General features: G+C 57.7%; 2 gene segments (V, D, J or C); both read left to right on the top strand.

Annotated features, from left to right (window-relative positions):
• LOC128067025 (Ig mu chain C region membrane-bound form-like) overlaps positions 1–16,987 on the top strand; it is a 79,472-nt gene that overhangs the window by 58,711 nt on the left and 3,774 nt on the right. Inside the window, 2 exon segments of the C gene segment in view lie at positions 10,309–10,347; positions 16,633–16,956. Of these exon segments, the coding sequence occupies positions 10,309–10,347; positions 16,633–16,956 (363 nt within the window).
• The window catches only part of LOC128067026 (Ig gamma-3 chain C region-like), a 125,589-nt gene continuing 117,990 nt past the window's right edge, over positions 9,389–16,987 (top strand). The window contains exon 1 of the C gene segment in view: positions 9,389–9,430.

The following is a 16,987-nucleotide window of genomic DNA, read 5'->3' as shown; positions in this document are numbered from 1 at the left end:
AATTGTTCTATCTTCTTCTTGGATTGATCCTTTGATCATTATGTAGTGTCTTTCTTTGTCTCTTTTCACAGCCTTTATTTCAAAGTCTATTTTATTGGATATGAGTATTGCTACTCCTGCTTTCTTTTGGTCTCCTTTTGTGTGAAATATCTGTTTCCAGCCCTTCACTTTCAGTCTGTATGTGTCCCTTGTTTTGAAGTGGGTCTCTTGTAGACAGCATGTATAGGGGTCTTGTTTTTGTATCCATTCAGCCAGTCTTTGTCTTTTGGTTGGGGAAGTCAACCCATTTACATTTAAAGTAATTATTGATAAGTATGATCCCATTGCCATTGACTTTGTTGTTTTGGGTTCGAATTTATAACCCTTTTCTGTGTTTGCTGTCTAGAGAAGATCCTTTAGCATTTGTTGGAGAGCTGTTTTGGTGGTGCTGAATTCTCTCAGCTTTTGCTTGTCTGTAAAGCTTTTGATTTTTCCATATTTGAATGAGATCCTTGCTGGGTTGTAAGTTATTTTCTTTCATCACTTTAAGTATGTCCTGCCATTCTCTTCTGGCTTGAAGAGTTTCTATTGAAAGATCAGCTGTTATCCTTATGGGATCCCCTTGTCATCCCCATATTTGTTGTTTTTATCTTGCTGCTTTTAATATTTGTTCTTTGTGTTTGACCTTCATTAATTTGATTAATATGTGTCTTGGGGTGTTTCACCTTGGGTTTATCCTGTTTCGGACTCTCTGGGTTTCTTGGACTTTGGTGCCTATTTCCTTCCCCATTTTATGGAAGTTTTCAACTATTATCTCCTCAAGTATTTTCTCATGCCCTTTCTTTTTGTCGTCTTCTTCTGGGCCTCCTATGATTCAAATGTTGGGGTGTTTAACATTGTCCCAGAGGTCTCTGAGGTTGTCCTCACTTCTTTTGATTCTTTTTTCTTTTTTCCTCTCTGCTTCGCTTATTCCCACCAGTCTATCTTCCACCTCACTTACCCTGTATTCTGTCTCGGTTATTCTACTGTTGGTTCCCTCCAGAGTGCTTTCGATCTCAGTTGTTGCATAAATATTCATTATTGATTGACTCTTTTTTATTTCTCCGAGGTCCTTGTTAAACTTTTCTTGCATCTTCTCAATCCTTGTCTCCAGACTATTTATCTGTAACTCCATTTTGTTTTCAAGATTTTGGATCATTTTTACTATCATTACTCTGAATTCTTTCTCAGCTAGACTCCCTATCTCCTCCTCTTTTGTTTGTTTTGGTGGGCTTTTATCATACTCCTTTGCCTGCTGAATATTTCTCTGCCTTTTCATCTTGCTTAGGTTGCTGTGTTTGGGGTGGCCTTTCCTCTTACTGCTTTCATATGGTTTTTCTGTTTTTTGGGGGGGAGGGGGGATTGGCTTTCTGTGTGCTCTTTATATTGGATGCCTTTCACTAGTCCATCTTCCAGGTCACTTATTCTTTCTTCTACTAGATTCATCCTGCTATTCATTGCCTTGAGCTCAGCATTCATCTCAGCAAAGGAATTTTCTAATTTTTCCTGCTCCTCCTTGAGTTTTAAATTCCTTTTAACAGTAATCTGCCTTTCTGTTGATAGCCTTTCATAATTCCTTCAGTATTTTCATTACTTCCTTTTTGAACTTGGTGTCCTTAGGCTCAAGAGGTCTGTCTCATTATCTGCTCCTTCTGGGGAATTCCCTTGGTCTTTTAGGTGGGAGTGGTTTCTCTGATTCTCATGTTACTCATATTTCCCCCAGTCTGTGAATTTAGGAAAAACAGTTGTCTGCTGTGGTCTCCGTTGGCTACTTTCTAAGGAGTAGCCTGCATAGGTTTAATATACTTTGGTGCCAAGGCTGTTTCTAGTGTGAATGGCTGCTGTCCCTTTCCACAGTGTGTGCAGGCCATCAGCCATCCCCTTGATAGGAGGTGTGCACTGGGCATTGGGCAAGGTTTCCACTTTGCTCTGTGGGTGTCACAGCCCTGTTGGGGAAAAGTCTGTGCCCTCGCTGTTGGAGTAGAGGCCCTCGGGTCTGTTTCTGAGCTGCAGTTATGGTCTGTGGTGGGAGGTAGGTGTGGCTGGAGCACCACCGCTGGAGAGAACCCACTGAGCATCCCTCTTCTGGAGCTGCCCATCCAGGAGTGAGTCGTGCTGCACCACCTGTCACCCGATGTGACAGCTCACAAAGCCCACTGCTGCTGGCACTGCCCCTGGCCCCGCCTCATTGCTGGGAATGCTGGCAACCTGCCCTGGTGTCCCCCAGTCATCGTTTTCACAAGGCCACCAGCTCAGATCCACTGAAGGCAGGCTCCAGGAACACAGCGGTTGTGTGCCTGGACCTACCGTGGAGGCAGCTCAGAGCCAGACCCAGCCCAGTATTGGCACGCACACACCTACACAGCCCACAGCTACCAAGAACAGACCTTTCCAGCTTCTGGAGAACCTGCTGCCCATCTGGATGACCTACAGCTGCTGAGTTCACAAAGACGGCCATGGTGATAAATTCACAGCTGCGGGAGGAGATCTCAGCCCTGCTTCCTAAGTCAAACAGACCCTGGGGCTCAGCTATGGTTGCCCACCTCCATGAGCGGGCAACCCACTGTGTCTGCTCCTGGAGCCTGCAGAGGCAGCAGCAGCTGAGACGTATACTCCTGAACGTGCCACTGTGGTCCTGTTGAGTGCACCCCAAAAACTGCCAAGGTGCTATCCTATTGATCGCATCCCAGAGCTTACCAAGGTGGTGTCCTGTCAGGCGAACCCCGGAGCCCACCACGGTGGTGTCCTATCAGGTACACCCCAGAGCCTGCCAAGGTGGTGTCCTGTGGGGTACACCCCGGAGCCCGCCAAGGTGGTGTCCTGTGGGGCACACCCCGGAGCCCGCCAAGGTGGTGTCCTGTCAGGCACACCCTAGAACCCACCACGATGGTGTCCTGTCAGGCACACCCCAGAGCCTGCCAAGGTGGTGTCCTGTCGGGCACACCCTGGAGCCTGCCAAGCTGATGTCCTGTCAGGCACACCCCAGAGCCCGCCAGGCTGATGTCCTGTGCAGCACAAGGGGAACAAGTTTGCTGAGGCATGTCTTGCCCAATCATTCACATGCCTCTCACTAATGGTGCTTTGCTTCTAAGGCAGGCCCAGACTCCCTCCATGTACTCCCCTGATTGCAGCCATATCACACTCCTGCCCCTTCAGGCTGTCTCTGTGCAGCCAACACCACTTCTCTTCCTGAGTCCTCTAAACCCCAAGTTTCATCCCACAGTTCCTGCCACACACCTCCTGCCACAGGGAGCTGGTATGGCTCCAAGCAGAAGCAGCACCACCAGCATAAAGGCAGCTGGCCATATGTCGGCTGATTGTGGTGGGTCAGTTATGGTGGAGGACAGTGCGGGGGCACCTTTGGATGTGAAAGCCAATTCATCACCATGCCTTCAAGGGGGACCTTCCTGTTGTGTGAGCCAAGTGTGCCATGTTTTCTGGTTCTGTCCATCCTGAGACCTCATCCACAGGACAGCCACTTTTCCCAGCATGGTGTGGGTGGTCAGTCAAGACCCCATGGTCACTGGGAGCCTTCCAAGAATTCCAAGGGTGCTTGTCTCTTCTCCTGGCCCCTCCCTTTACCATTGGCTGGAAATTTATGGTGGCAGGAGTCTGTGGGAATGATGAAGAAGTTCACAGCAGGAAAGAACCTCAAAATCCAAGTCATGACCACCCTCATGGGAAAAGCTGGCAAACTACCTCAAACACGCATAAGACTAGGCAAGGCAAGCTAATGCATGCAGAGAAATTCATGCAAATTCCTGCAAACTAATGAGTGTGAGCACATCCAGGCAAGCGAGTGCACACAGCAGTGACCAGGCCACCTGCTTGGTGCCCCTCCCTGACCTATAGGGGAGGGTGAGTGTCCACAGCCTGGGCCCCACCTAGGGCTTTGGGTCCCCCTGGGGACTGTTGCCCAAGCATTGGCCTTGGCCTGATGCATGTAACCTTAGGGCAAAGGAGGGTTCGTGAAGGGGGCATCATGGTCCCTGAGACCCTGCCAAATGTGTAGTCACTGTACTGAAGGGATGAGCATGTCCCACTCTCAGGGGGATTCTCCCCTGGGGTCTGAGCCCAGGGGACTCCTGCCCTGTCACTGAAAACCCATCCACGTTGCTCACATCCTTTCCCCGGCAGCTCCCATGGCAGCCAGTCTCCAGGCAGAAAGAAGAGGCTAAGAGAAGGCACTCAGAAGCAACTCTGCCTCCCCAGAATCACCCAGAGGAGAGCATTCCCGGGTCCCGGGTCCTGTGGGTGAAGCATCGTTCTGAACACGGAGGGGTGGAAGCAGCGGGGCTCCCCTTCCTGCATGAACAGCCAGGCTGCATAGGGGCGACTTGCTGCCTCTCTTCCTACCTGCCACAGGGCGGGAGAGAGGGCCTGTCATGCGTCCAGCCATGGCAGCTGCCCCATAGTCCTGAGGGAGTGGCCAAGATGTCCTCAGAGACACAGCCCGCCCCCACACCCTCAGCCTTGAGCAAGCTCCCACCCCGCCTCCTCATTTGTGAGGAGGCCACCAGCCTTGGTCGTCCCAGTGAAGGTCAGGCCTCCGTCACCTGCAGCTGGAGGTGTCCTTCCCACGCAGTCCCATGGCACCCCTGGTCAGTGTCCGTCTCCCAGGACCGTAAGGACTTAGGAGACCTCTCAAAGCCTTAACCCCCAACTGCCTCTTCTGGGATGTAGGGGCAGAAGGGCAAACAAGCCAGTGGACACAAGGATCTTTTGTTTTCTTGAAATTTGCCTTTTGAGACTTACAGCATGTATTGGTTCCCCTCCCCCACACCACCTTTTAAAAACTTTGTTAGTTGTTACCTTTTCCTCTGGTTTTTACCCTCCTTCGCTCACCTCTTTGGGTGTCAATGGAAGGATCCCCAGTTTCTTTTCCCTTTGGTGACTTCTTGCACATATTGATTTATCGACTGAGGCAGCAATAGCCCTTGTATAGCTTCTGACCTAGTCGATGAAGTGTCAAGAATTTTTCCTCTTGTGTTTTTGCCCATAAGGACCCACCTTCTGGAACAAGTGTCCAGAACAGTTCCTGTCCATGAGGGGATGCCCTCAGAAGCAGCATCTCTCATACAAGCACTCTCCCCACAAACTCAGGGAAGGTCTTCGTCACTTGCCAAATCTCACCACATCCTAGACATCTGGTCTACCTCAGTGCAGGCTCTGGGAAACAAGGTCCTAGAGTGGGATTCACTCACCAAGTCTGCAGGGCTGTGGAGAGCCCTGGGCCCACCCACAGCCCCCACCCTAGGCAAGACCTCTGATCACCCAAGCAGATGTCATCTCTGTCTTCTCCATCTCCTAAACGCTGTGAGCCAGAATTTCAAGGAGCTGAGACCTCCCTCCCATCACAGCTCACCCAGTGGTCTTCCCTCTGCCTTGGACATCAAGGCCCAAGAGCCCTTGTAGCTCACTGGCTATTTTCAGAAGCAATGGCATGGATGTGCCCTGACTCTGATGAAGCAGCTGTGTGACCAGGGCAACCTTTCCTCCTGCCTCAGTCTCAACTGGACTCCACACCCTGCTTAGGGCAGCCCAGTCAAGAGACACCTTCACAGCCTCATGCTCCAGAGTGGGGTAGGTCACCCACCCTCCAGAGCAGTGTGGGCAGAAGACAGGAGACTGACTCAGCATGGCCAGTGGACCCGGGTCCAGCTGCTCCACCACGGAGATCCAGACACGTCATCTGGCAACTTGCTGCCAGTAGCATCGTGTCCTTTCTCTGGTTTGAGGAGGGTGGGGGCAGGACGGGGTCCCGGAACTCAGCCATGGGATGCCGTAGAAGGAGCCCAGCCTGGGCATGAACATGGCCAGCTGCATGGTCCGCAAGCTCTGGACCTGCCACCCCTGCACTTACCCAAGCTCTGCACACCATTGCTGGGAAGAGGCAGTTGTGGGGTGGAGGGGGGAGGCAGGTCAGACTTTGAAGGGCTCAAAAAGTCAAAGCCATATCCTGTCACTTGTTGGGGCCAGACGAGGGCAGGGCTGCCGCCCACACAGGGCCCACGATGCTGTGACCTAGCTGATCCTGTGCCAGCAGGGCCCTGGCTGGCCAGGGCTGGAGATGCAAGCCCAGTGAGAGGGGCTGGCAGGGCACCGTGGGCACCTCCCCTCCCCCAAGCAGGAACCAGAGACGCAGGAGGGCCACAGCAGTTGTTTCCTGGAGGGCCTGGGGCAGCCACATCCCCCATTTCCTGAAAGGGAGACACGAGGCCCCAGAGCCAAAACCAGGTCTCCCAACAAGCCCCCCCCATCCTTCAGCCTCTTTGCTGGGCACACAGGTGGTGGTGGTGGTTTAGTCGCTAAGCCACGTCTGACTCTTTGTGACCCCATGGACTCTAGCCTACCAGGCTCCTCTGTCCATGGGATTCTCTAGGCAAAAATACTGGAGTGGGTTGCCATTCCTTTCTCCAGGGGATCTTCCCGACCCAAGAATCAAACCTGGATCTTCTGCTTGCAGGCAGATTCTTTACTGACTGAGCGATGGGCACCCAGGTGGATGAACTGAAGCTTAGCTGGCAGTCCAAGCCCCTGTAAGGAGTGGGTGCACTTTCTCGCTCGTGCTTCCCTTAAGCCTGTGCAGCGGAGCATCTTGCCTGAGAACTGGCCTTTCTTTAGGGGCTGCTGATCACGCAGCACAGTGTCTTACTCACGGAAGTGCTCCTCTGAGGCTCTATGCTAATGCTTATTGAGTCTTGCCTGGGAACCTATTTCTCAAGACTTGTATCCCTGATTACACAGCAACAGTATATATCTCACCCAGAGATGTTGCCCAGAACCCCCTGGCTAATCTTGTACTGAAGTTAGCTCAGGACATATGCCTTGGGGAAGGGTCTGGTGGAACTCTTACAACCTTGAGGCTTGCTTCTTACCTGTTCTCAGCAGCCAGTTGAGAAACAAGATTTAACTAGGCTGGTATTCTCCTGCTCTCTTCTGATGTCTGTAGAAGCTTTTCTGTCCCTTTCAAGTAAAATTCTACTCAAAGCTCAGGTGACTGAGACTGTCTTTGGTCCCAGAGTTAAACCTTCCCCTTCAGAGACCACAAAGGGGACCAGCGGCACCACTCACCAAACACTTCAAGCTATCACAGGCCACCTTAAATCCAACTGCAAAAACTGCCAGCCATTCTCCTCCGGGCACAAGGCCCAGCCTCTAGCTGTGGCCTCAGCTGGACTTAGACACAGAGAGACTTCCCAACATGCTGTGCACTCACCCCCCTCCCTCAGCAAGCCTCCAGGGCACGGTCACTCCCCCCAGTCCAAGCCATATCTGTGCCCTTCTCTCCCACTGCCAACAGTGGTCCAAGGGCGAGCATGCCCACCACGCTCACACCTGGCCCCCCAAGGGCCCACCCATGGCTCCTGACACCCCTGCCCCAGCTCTGAGGCTGTTGAGGGCAGACCCCCTCCCCTCCAGCCCCTAGGGTGCATGCAGGTCTGGAAGAGGGGCAATCCTCTCCTTGAAACCATCACGCCCCTCCCCTCGCACCTGCCTGCCTGCCAGGGGCATTTAGAGCTGAAACTCCTCCCTGAGGACAGCAGCCGGCGGACAGGGCAGGCCCCAGCCCTGGGGGCACCCCGTGGTCCAGCATGCAGGGCAACCGCAGCCCCTCGGCGCCGCTCCCATGGAGGCCAGTGAGAGGTGGAGTTAATAAGGGGCTTCTGCCAGCTTCACAGCCACGGCCAGAGAGAGCCCCTGACAGACCCCAGGGGCCAGCAACCCAGAGGGCCAGCAACACTCCCGGCCCACCCCCCACCAACTGCCCCCACGGGCCTTTCTCCAGCTGAGAACACAGCTCCAGTGTGGGCTGATGCAAGACAGCTCGAATCTCCCATTTCCAGAAGAGAAGGGACCCAGCGCAGGCCACCTTCGGCCCCGTGAGGATCACTAGCAGTGACAGACTCTGTGTGTCCAGCCCAGGAACGGCCCTGGGGATCAGTGGGCAGGGCTCTCCAAGGGGCTCCGTGGCCGACCCCCCGGCCCCAGCTCGCCCGTGGCCAGCCCTCAGGGTTTTGGCCAAGCCAGGAACTGGGTGGGGCCACAAAAACTGACAGCTTTACAAAAACCCCTGAGCAGAGCGGCCCCAGGGAAGTGGGGGGATCTCACTCTGAGGGTTCCCTGTCAGGGCACATGGGGTCAGGTCAGCCAGGAGCCTGAAGGCACTGGAGAAGAGCCACCTGGGCTGAAGGTGGAGGAGCCTCCCAGGTGGGCATGGAACAGGGCCCAGCCCAGGCCGAGGGGCCAAGTCCCCAAGGCCCGGGTTGTACGGAGCCCAGGGAATCAGGGGTTGGGGCGGCGAGCCTCAGGAGGAGCAGGGAGCATGTGACCTCACGGGAACAAAGCAGGTCAGGAGTCAGCAGATGCTCAAATCCCAGACCAGGGGCCTGAGGCAGGCAGGTGCTTCGAGGGTGGGGGGCAAGTGTCTTCAGGAAGACAGACTTGCAGCTCCTGGGGGCTTCCTGGGGACCCTGGGTGGATTTCCATGCCCCGCAGCACAGGGCCAGCCCACTGTGACTATGCTGACTTCCATCTCTGGGACCAGGGTGCCCTGGTCACCGTCTCCTCAGGAGAATCTGGTGTCCAGTGTCCAAGTCAGGGGACAATGGGACTTGGATGGACTGGGGATGGGAGTCAGGGCCAGCAAGGAGGCAGGGTGTGTTTTTGTAGAAGGGAAGCAGCAGAATAGAAGCTACGCTGCTGGGACTTGCATCTCTGGGGCCAGCGCGCCCCGCTCACCGTGTCCTTGGGCAGTGTCTCCCTTGCAGTGCTGCCTGGGCCTCGGGCAGTTCCCTGGGTCTGTGCAGCCCCACCATGCCCGGAGCAAGGCAGGGTCCTGGTCTAGTGGGGTCCTGCCCTTGGATCTGCCAGAGCCCCTGGAGGTGAGGCAGCTGAGGCCTGAGAGGAGGACAGGAGCTGGCTGGGTGGGAGGAAACGTGGGCAGAGCCCGACGGGGTCAGGGTCTGTGTGGTGAGGGCAGGGGAGGCCCCTGGGCCTGACCTCCCAAGGGTTCATGTCTTGGGGACAGCCGGGACGGCGTCCTTCCTCATTGCTTTTGACCCCTGGGGCCAGCGCGCCCCGGTCACAGTCTCCTCAGGTGAGACGGCTCTCTGCCCGCTCTGTCCTGGGCTGGGAAAGGAGTCTCCAGAGGCCCCTTGGTCTGTGGCAGACCCTCTGTGGCCCCTGGGGATCTGCTTCTGAGGCCGTTTGCCTCTCTGCCCTGTTGAGGTGGCGCCTCTGCCTGTGGAATGTGGCCAGGCAGAGTGGGCTCTGTGGACCTGGGGGCCTGGCTTTGCATGGGAGCAGAGGCCGCCAAGCCTTGGGTTTTTGCACAGCCCCTAACGGGGCCCATGGCACTGTGACTATATCGACTACTGGGGCCCAGGAATCCTGGTCACCGTCTCCTCAGGTGAGTCCTCACCAGCCTTCTCTCCTCACTCTCTCTCAGAGTTTTGGTGCACTTTGGGGGAAATCGAGGGTGTCGGGTCTAGAGGGCCTGGGGCAGCCAGGGGTCTGAGATGGGGAGGGCCCAGGGGCCCAGGCTTACAGCAGCAAGGAGCAGAGGCTCCAGGCACCCTCTCCTCCTGGGCTCTGTAGCCAGGGCTTTCTCTGGGGGCCTCAGCCACCCTTGGGCTCTGGACTCCCAAGGTCCCAGCTGTGCTGGCCTCGTGAGGCCACATGTGAGGTGGTCCGGAGGCCTCAGCCGGCCACGAGCTCGTGCTTGGGGTCCCAGCATCACTGTCACAGTGTAATGACTGGCTCAAGCACTGGGGCCAGGGACCCTGGACACTGTCTTCTCAGCTGAGCCCTCACCACCCCACTTCACTGCACCTGGGGAGGCCTGGGGTGTCAGAGATCCAGGGGCATTCTGGAGGTCAAGAAAGGGAGCTGGGGAGAGGGTCCCCGCCCCAAGGACACCGCGATGTGGGTATGAGGCGGCTCCTTTGGCGGGTCTGGCTGTCTGACTTGAGCAGGACCGGGGGCTTCCGTCGCTTTCTGGGGCAGGCGGCTGCTCAAGGCTGGACTTAGGTGTCTGTGGGTCATGGTCAGCTGGCCCAGGCAGGCGGTGGTCTGGCCTCTGGGGGCCAGAATGGGACATAGTGTCTCTCGCACAGTCAGGTGGGGGCGGGGCCAGCAGAGGATCACAGGCAAGCGACTTTGACCAGCGGCTTCCCTGTGGCACCTGGAGATGGGGTGGGGGCCCAGGTGCCTCGAGCCTTGCCAGGCTCCCGAGGTTTTTGTTGGGCGAGGCTGGAGATAATCGCCACTGTGATTACTACGGTGTAGACGTCTGGGGCCGAGGACTCCTGGTCACCGTCTCCTCAGGTAAGAGCGGCCATCCAGAGCCTTTGCTTTCTCTCCTATTCGTGGGATTTTTCTGAGCATCACTGGTCCTCTGATGTGTCCTTGTCCCCTCCTCCCCGGGGGGACTGGGCAGACTGGCCAGGAGGGACCAGCTGTCCTGTGCATTTCAGAGTCTCTATCTTCTGATGGCTTTAAAAAACCAGAATCTTGCTGGCATTCAGAGGGGGCTTGGGCAGGAAGGGCCACCAGTGTGGGAGTCCCAGGCCTCCCTTGGCAGCAGGGCAACTTGCTGTGGTCCTAGCATCTGCGGAGGAGCGTGTCTGGATAACTTAGGGCCTCAGGAGCGCCGCCCGCAGCGGGCGCAGAGAACGCCCTCCTCGGGTGAGGTGTGTTCTGCACTAGACTGTGTTTAAAATTCTTTATTGGGTAGGAAGAGAATTGTCTAGGTGAGGACGGACACGCAGTGTCCCGACCGTGGCAAGAGAGGGGAGGCTGGGGAGGTGACGGGCGCTGGGCTTTGTGAGGCCACTCTAAGAGAAAGAAAAGCTGTTCGCCAGAGGAGGTGTGCTTGCAAATACCAAGACAGGGCATCTTCAAAGCGACTCCTGATAGTCTGGAAAATTGAAACTTTAAAAAGAGAGATGTTTAAAGTATTTTAAATTTTTATCATTTAATTAACAACTGCGAATCATGGCTTTGGAGAGTTGAGTACGAGTTTGGCCGAAAAGTACTAACTAGGTTCCATCGGCCCTCGGCCCCAATTCAGGGCTGTCTTGAGAATAATAAATTCAGCTTATTTTTTAATGTAATTGGTGGTGCCAAGTTAGTCAAGATGGCCACGGGCCGGACTAACCACCTGCAGCAGGTGGCAGGAAGCTGAGAGTCTGTTTTTGGAAGCAAGAAAAAACAGTTGGTAAATTTATCGCTTCTGGTTCCCCAAAGGTGGTTTGCGGCTGGTTTTGCCCAGCCCCACAGAACCGAAAGTGTTCCACTGAGCACAACAGCACCTGGCTAATTTGCATTTCTAAAATAAGGCGCAGATGCTGGCCGAGGCTGGGAGGCTCCTCTTCTAGCTGTTTGAATCGACTTCAGCTTTAGCTTGTCAACTGCCCACTTACATTCATTCTCAAAGTGGATGTTTGAGAAATTAATCTGTCTCAGGCGCATTGTATCCGTGCATTGCTACGCTCTTTGACGAGTCACTCCTTCAAGGTGGTTGAGCTGAGGCCGTGCACACGCCGCATGCACTGTGGGTGTGCTCACAGTCGCAGCTGGCCGGCTCCCTCCTGGCGATGAAGCAGCTTTCTCAGTGCGGCGCCTTCGCTGCAGGATGTTCAGGGCTGCCTTTCGGGCACCCATCCCAGGACAGACTTGGGGTGAAGCATGGGCGTTCGCCGTGAGTTACTCTGGTTACACTACTAGCCGGGGGTCTGAGAGGGTGCCCAGTGGGGTGGGAGTCAGCAGGGCCCGGGACCGTCTGGAGGGACAGTCTCTGCTCTGAGTCCCCAGGGTCGCCGAGGCTGGGGGGTCTCCTGGGACTGCCCACAGCTGGGGACGTGCGGGCTTGGCCTCTGCAGCCAGGCCAGTGGGCAGGTCATGAGTTAGCACAGGGAAGGGATTCGGAGGAATCCGCCCAGGTCAGAGAGCCCACGGGACATGCCAGGGACCAGGCGCCGAGCTGTGAGAGGCAGGAGCCGGTGCAGCCAGACTTGCTGCCCCGGGACGTCTGCATGAAGTGTTTTTGTTTCTACTTGAAAGGGAATCTATACCTACTGCCTGCGACGCTGGGGTGCTTCACACCCACGGGGACCACTTCCCGCGTCCACACTGAGGTGTTCAACGCACCTTTGGGGTTCAGATGGTCGCTGTGTGCTAGAGAGTATCCTCTTTCTCAGCAGAACTTTGTAATAAAGACAGAATTGGGAGCAGGTTCAGATAAAAGGCATTTCCCGTGGTTTTTAATGAGGACATTTGCCAGAGAGCAGTTAGTCACCAGGACTCTTTTAGACTCAGGGCAGGAACTCAGGCCCACAGCACGTACCCAGACAGCCAGGCCCCAGGGACGTATGCCCAGGCTCTCCTCTCCCAGAGAAGCTGCGCTGCCTGCTCAGCAGAGAAAGGGCCTCTGTCTGAGGGTGGCAAGCGTGCCTCAGCCTGTGAGACGCTCTAGGGAAGCTAAAGTCGCCAGCAAGCTTTTCACCCAGAGTGGAGGGTGGCGGTGACTGACGGCTGGGAGAAGGGCCAGCTGGGCCTGGTGTGGGAACGGAGGCATTGGCTGCCCAAGGGAAGGGGCGAGAGGGCTCCCAGGAGGAGAAGCGGGAAGAGGCTGGGAGGGGTGAGCCCTGCTGGGCAGTGTCTGCAGACCAGGGGCTTTAGCCAAGGCCAAGGTCCAGAATCTGACCCTTTCTCATCAAAACTACTGGGCTTTCACATCTGTGAGGGCAGCCCTGGGCCACCGACAGCAGGTGAGCTAGGCTGAACTGTGCTGAGCTGAGCTGAGTTGAGCTGCGCTGAGCTGTGCTGAGCTGAGCAGGTGAGCTGGGATGAGCTGTGCTGAGCTGAGCTGGACCGAGTGGGTGAGCTGAGCTGGGCTGAGCCAGTCTGAGCCAGGTTGAATCGGGCTGAGCTGGGCTGAGCTGGGTTGAGCTGAGCTGAGCTGAGCTGAGCTAGGTTGAACTGAGCTGAGCTGAGCTGGGCTGAGCTGGGCTGAGCTGGGCTGGGCCGGGCTGGGCCACGCTGGGCTGGGCTGCGCTGAGCTGGGCTGCGCTGAGCTGGGCTAAGCTGGGCTAAGCTGGGCTGGGCTGAGCTGGGCTGAGCTGGGCTGAGCTGAGCTGGGCTGTGCTGAGCTGGGCTGAGCTGGGCTAAGCTGGGCTGGGCTGAGCTGGGCTGAGCTGGGCTGAGCTGAGCTGAGCTGAGCTGGGCTGCGCTGAGCTGGGCTGAGCTGGGCTGGGCTGGGCTGAGCTGGGCTGAGCTGGGCTGAGCTGAGCTGGGCTGAGCTGAGCTGGGCTGGGCTGGGCTGAGCTGAGCTGGGCTGTGCTGAGCAGGTGAGCTGGGATGAGCTGTGCTAAGCTGAGCTGGACGGAGTAGGTGAGCTGAGCTGGGCTGAGCTGGGTTGAGCGGAGCTGGGCAGAGTGGGTGAGCTGGGCTGAGCTGGGCTGAGCTGGGCTGCGCTGAGCTGGGCTAAGCTGGGCTGGGCTGAGCTGAGCTGGGCTGTGCTGAGCAAGTGAGCTGGGATGAGCTGTGCTAAGCTGAGCTGGACGGAGTAGGTGAGCTGAGCTGGGCTGAGCTGGGTTGAGCGGAGCTGGGCAGAGTGGTTGAGCTGGGCTGAGCTGGGCTGAGCTGGGCTGTGCTGAGCTGGGCTGCACCGAGCTGGGCTAAACTGGGCTGGGCTGAGCTGAGCTGGGCTGAGCTGGGTTAGGCTGAGTTGAGCTGGGCTCAGCTGGGCTGAGATGGGCGGAGTGGGTGAGCTGGGCTGAGCTGGGCTGAGCTGAGCTGAGCTGGGCTAGGCTGAGCTGGGCTGGGCTGGATGGAGTGGGTGAGCTGGGCTGAGCTGAGCTGAAATGGGCTGGGTTGAGCTGGGAGGAGTGGGTGAGCTGGCTGAGCTGGGCTGAGCTGGACTGAGCTGGGTAGAGCTGGACTGAGCTGGGCAGAGTGGGTGAGCTGGGCTGAGCTGAATGGAGTAGCTGAACTGGGCTGAGGAGGGGCTGGGTTGAACTGGGCTGAGCTGGGTTAAACTGAGCTGAGCTGGGCTGAGCTGAGCAGAGTGGGTGAGCTGGGCTGACCTGGGCTGGGCTGGGCGGAGTGGGTGAGCTGGGCTGTGTTGAGCTGAGCTGAGCTGAGCTGAGCTGGGCTGAGTTGAGTTGACCTGGGCTGAGCTGAGCTGGGCTTGGTTGAGCTGGGCTGAGCTTGGCTGAGCTTTGCTAGGCTGAGCTGGGCTGGGCTGGCCTGAGCTGGCCTGAGCAGGGTGGAGTGGGTGAGCTGGGGTGAGCTGGGCTGAGCTGGGCTGGGCTTGGTTGAGCTGGGCTGAGCAGGGTGGAGTGGGTGAGCTGGGCTGAGCTGGGCTGGGCTGGGTGGAGTGGGTGAGCTGGGCTGAGCTGGGCTGAGCTGGGCTGGGCTTGGTTGAGCTGGGCTGAGCAGGGTGGAGTGGGTGAGCTGGGCTGAGCTGGGCTGGGCTGGGTGGAGTGGGTGAGCTGGGCTGAGCTGGGCTGAGCTAAGCTGAACTGGGCTGGGTTGAGCTGGGCGGTATGGGTGAGCTGGGCTGAGCTGGGCTGAGCTGAGCCGAGCTGGGCTAGGCTGAGCTGGGCTGGGCTGGGTGGAGTGAGTGAGCTTGGCTGAGCTAAGCTGAACTGGGCTGGGTTGAGCTGGGCGGAGTGGGTGAGCTGGGCTGAGCTGAATGGAGTGGCTGAGCTGGGCTGAGGGGGGCTGGGTTGAACTGGGCTGAGCTGGGTTAAACTGAGCTGAGCTGAGCTGAGCTGAGCAGAGTGGGTGAGCTGGGCTGGGCTGGCCTGAGCTGGGCTGGGCTGGGATGAGCTAAGCTGAACTGGGCTGGGTTGAGCTGGGCGGAGTGGGTGAGCTGGGCTGAGCTGGGCTGAGCTTTGCTGGGCTGAGCTGGGCTGAGCTGGGCTGAGCTTTGCTGGGCTGAGCTGGGCAGAGTGGATGAGGTGGGCTAAGCTGAGCTGGGCTGAGTTGATTTGACCTGGGCTGAGCTGAGCTGGGCTTGGTTGAGCTGGGCTGAGCTTGGCTGGGCTGAGCTGGGCTGAGCTGGGCTGAGCTTTGCTGGGCTGAGCTGGGCAGAGTGGGTGAGCTGGGCTGGGCTGGGTTGAGCTGGCCTGAGCTGGGTTGAGCTGGGCTGAGCAGGGTGGAGTGGGTGAGCTGGGCTGAGCTGGGCTGAGCTAAGCTGAACTGGGCTGGGTTGAGCAAGGTGGAGTGGGTGAGCTGGGGTGAGCTGGGATGAGCTGGGCTGGGCTTGATTGAGCTGGGCTGAGCTGGGCTGAGCTTTGCTGGGCTGAGCTGGGCTGAGCTTTGCTGGGCTGAACTGGGCTGAGCTTTGCTGGGCTGAGCTGGGCAGAGTGGGTGAGCTGGGCTGGGCTGGCCTGAGCTGGGTTGAGCTGGCCTGAGCAGGGCGGAGTGGGTGAGCTGGGCTGGGCTTGGCTTGGCTGAGCTGGGCTGGGCTGGGCTCAGCTAAGCTGGGCTGGGCTGGGCTGGACTGAGCTGGGCTGGGCTGGGCTGGGCTGGGCTGAGCTGAGCTGAGCTGGGCTGAGCTGAGCTGAGCTGAGCTGAGCTGGGCTGAACTGGGCTGAGTTGGTTTGACCTGGGCTGAGCTGAGCTGAGCTTTGCTGGGCTGAGCTGGGCAGAGTGGGTGAGCTAGGCTGGGCTGGGTTGAGCTAGGTTGAGTTGGCCTGAGCTGGGCAGAGTGGGTGAGCTGGGCTGACCTGAGCTGAGCTGAGCTGGGCTGAGCTGGGCTGGGTTGAGCTGGGAAGAATGGGTGAGCTGGGCTGAACCAAGCTGAGCTGAGCTAGGCTGAACTGGGCTGAGCTGGGCAGAGTGGGTGAGCTGGGCTGGGCTGGGTTAAGCTGGCCTGAGCTGGGTTGAGCCGGCCTGAGCTGGACAGAGTGGGTGAGCTGGGCTGAACTGAACTGAGCTGAGCTGGGCTGAGCTGGGTTGAGCTGGGCTGAGCTGGGCGGAGTAGGTAAGCTGGGCTGAGCTTGGCTGGGTTGAGCTGGGAAGAATGGGTAAGCTGGGCTGAGCTGGACTGAGCTGGGCTGGGCTGGGCTGAGCTGGGCTGAGCTGGGCTGAACTGAGCTGAGCTGGGCTGAGCTGGTCTGGGCTAGCCTCGGCTTAACAGGGGTATGCTGGGTTAACCACGGAGCGCTGAGACTGGGCCAGCAGAAGTGAACCCACTGAGCTGGCTTGACTTGGGCAAATTGTTGAGATGCTTTGGGTCCATTTAACCTCCACTGAGGCTGGTGGGTCTAGATGGACTGAGCTGACCCTACTGGACTGTCCTGGTCAACAGTGGGCTGACCTCAGTGATCTGGTTGTGCTGAGGACTGGGGGCCTGAGTGTACTGACCTCAGTGATCTGGTTGTGCTGAGGACTGGGGGCCTGAGTGTATCAGTCTTACTGATGACCCCAGACCCCGGGCCAGGTCCCAAGTGGCTGAGCTGTGGGCAGTAAGGGTGGGCTGGCAGGGCTGAGTGCGCCCTCCGCTCCACTGTCCCAGAGAGAAGGTGGAGCTGCCCACACCCCCGACCAGCAAGACGCCTCTCACCCCCACTTCTCTTGTGTCTTCTCTCGGGTCCCCAGAAAGTGAATCTCACCCGAAAGTCTTCCCCCTGGTGTCCTGTGTGAGCTCCCCATCTGATGAGAACACGGTGGCCCTGGGCTGCCTGGCCCGGGACTTCGTGCCCAATTCTGTCAGCTTCTCCTGGAAGTTCAACAACAGCACAATCAGCAGCGAGAAATTCTGGACCTTCCCCGAAGTCCTGAGGGATGGCTTGTGGTCGGCCTCCTCTCAGGTGGCCCTGCATTCCTCAAGCGCCTTTCAAGGGACGGATGGCTACCTGGTGTGTGAAGTCCAGCACCCCAAGGGAGGAAAGACCATCACGACCGTGATGGTGGTCGCTCCAGGTGAGTCGGGCCTGTCCTGTGGTTGGGTGCG

Source organism: Budorcas taxicolor, chromosome 21, assembly GCF_023091745.1.
Source record: "Budorcas taxicolor isolate Tak-1 chromosome 21, Takin1.1, whole genome shotgun sequence".
Taxonomy (NCBI): Eukaryota; Metazoa; Chordata; class Mammalia; order Artiodactyla; family Bovidae; genus Budorcas; species Budorcas taxicolor.
This window is presented reverse-complemented; position numbering and strand designations above follow the sequence as displayed.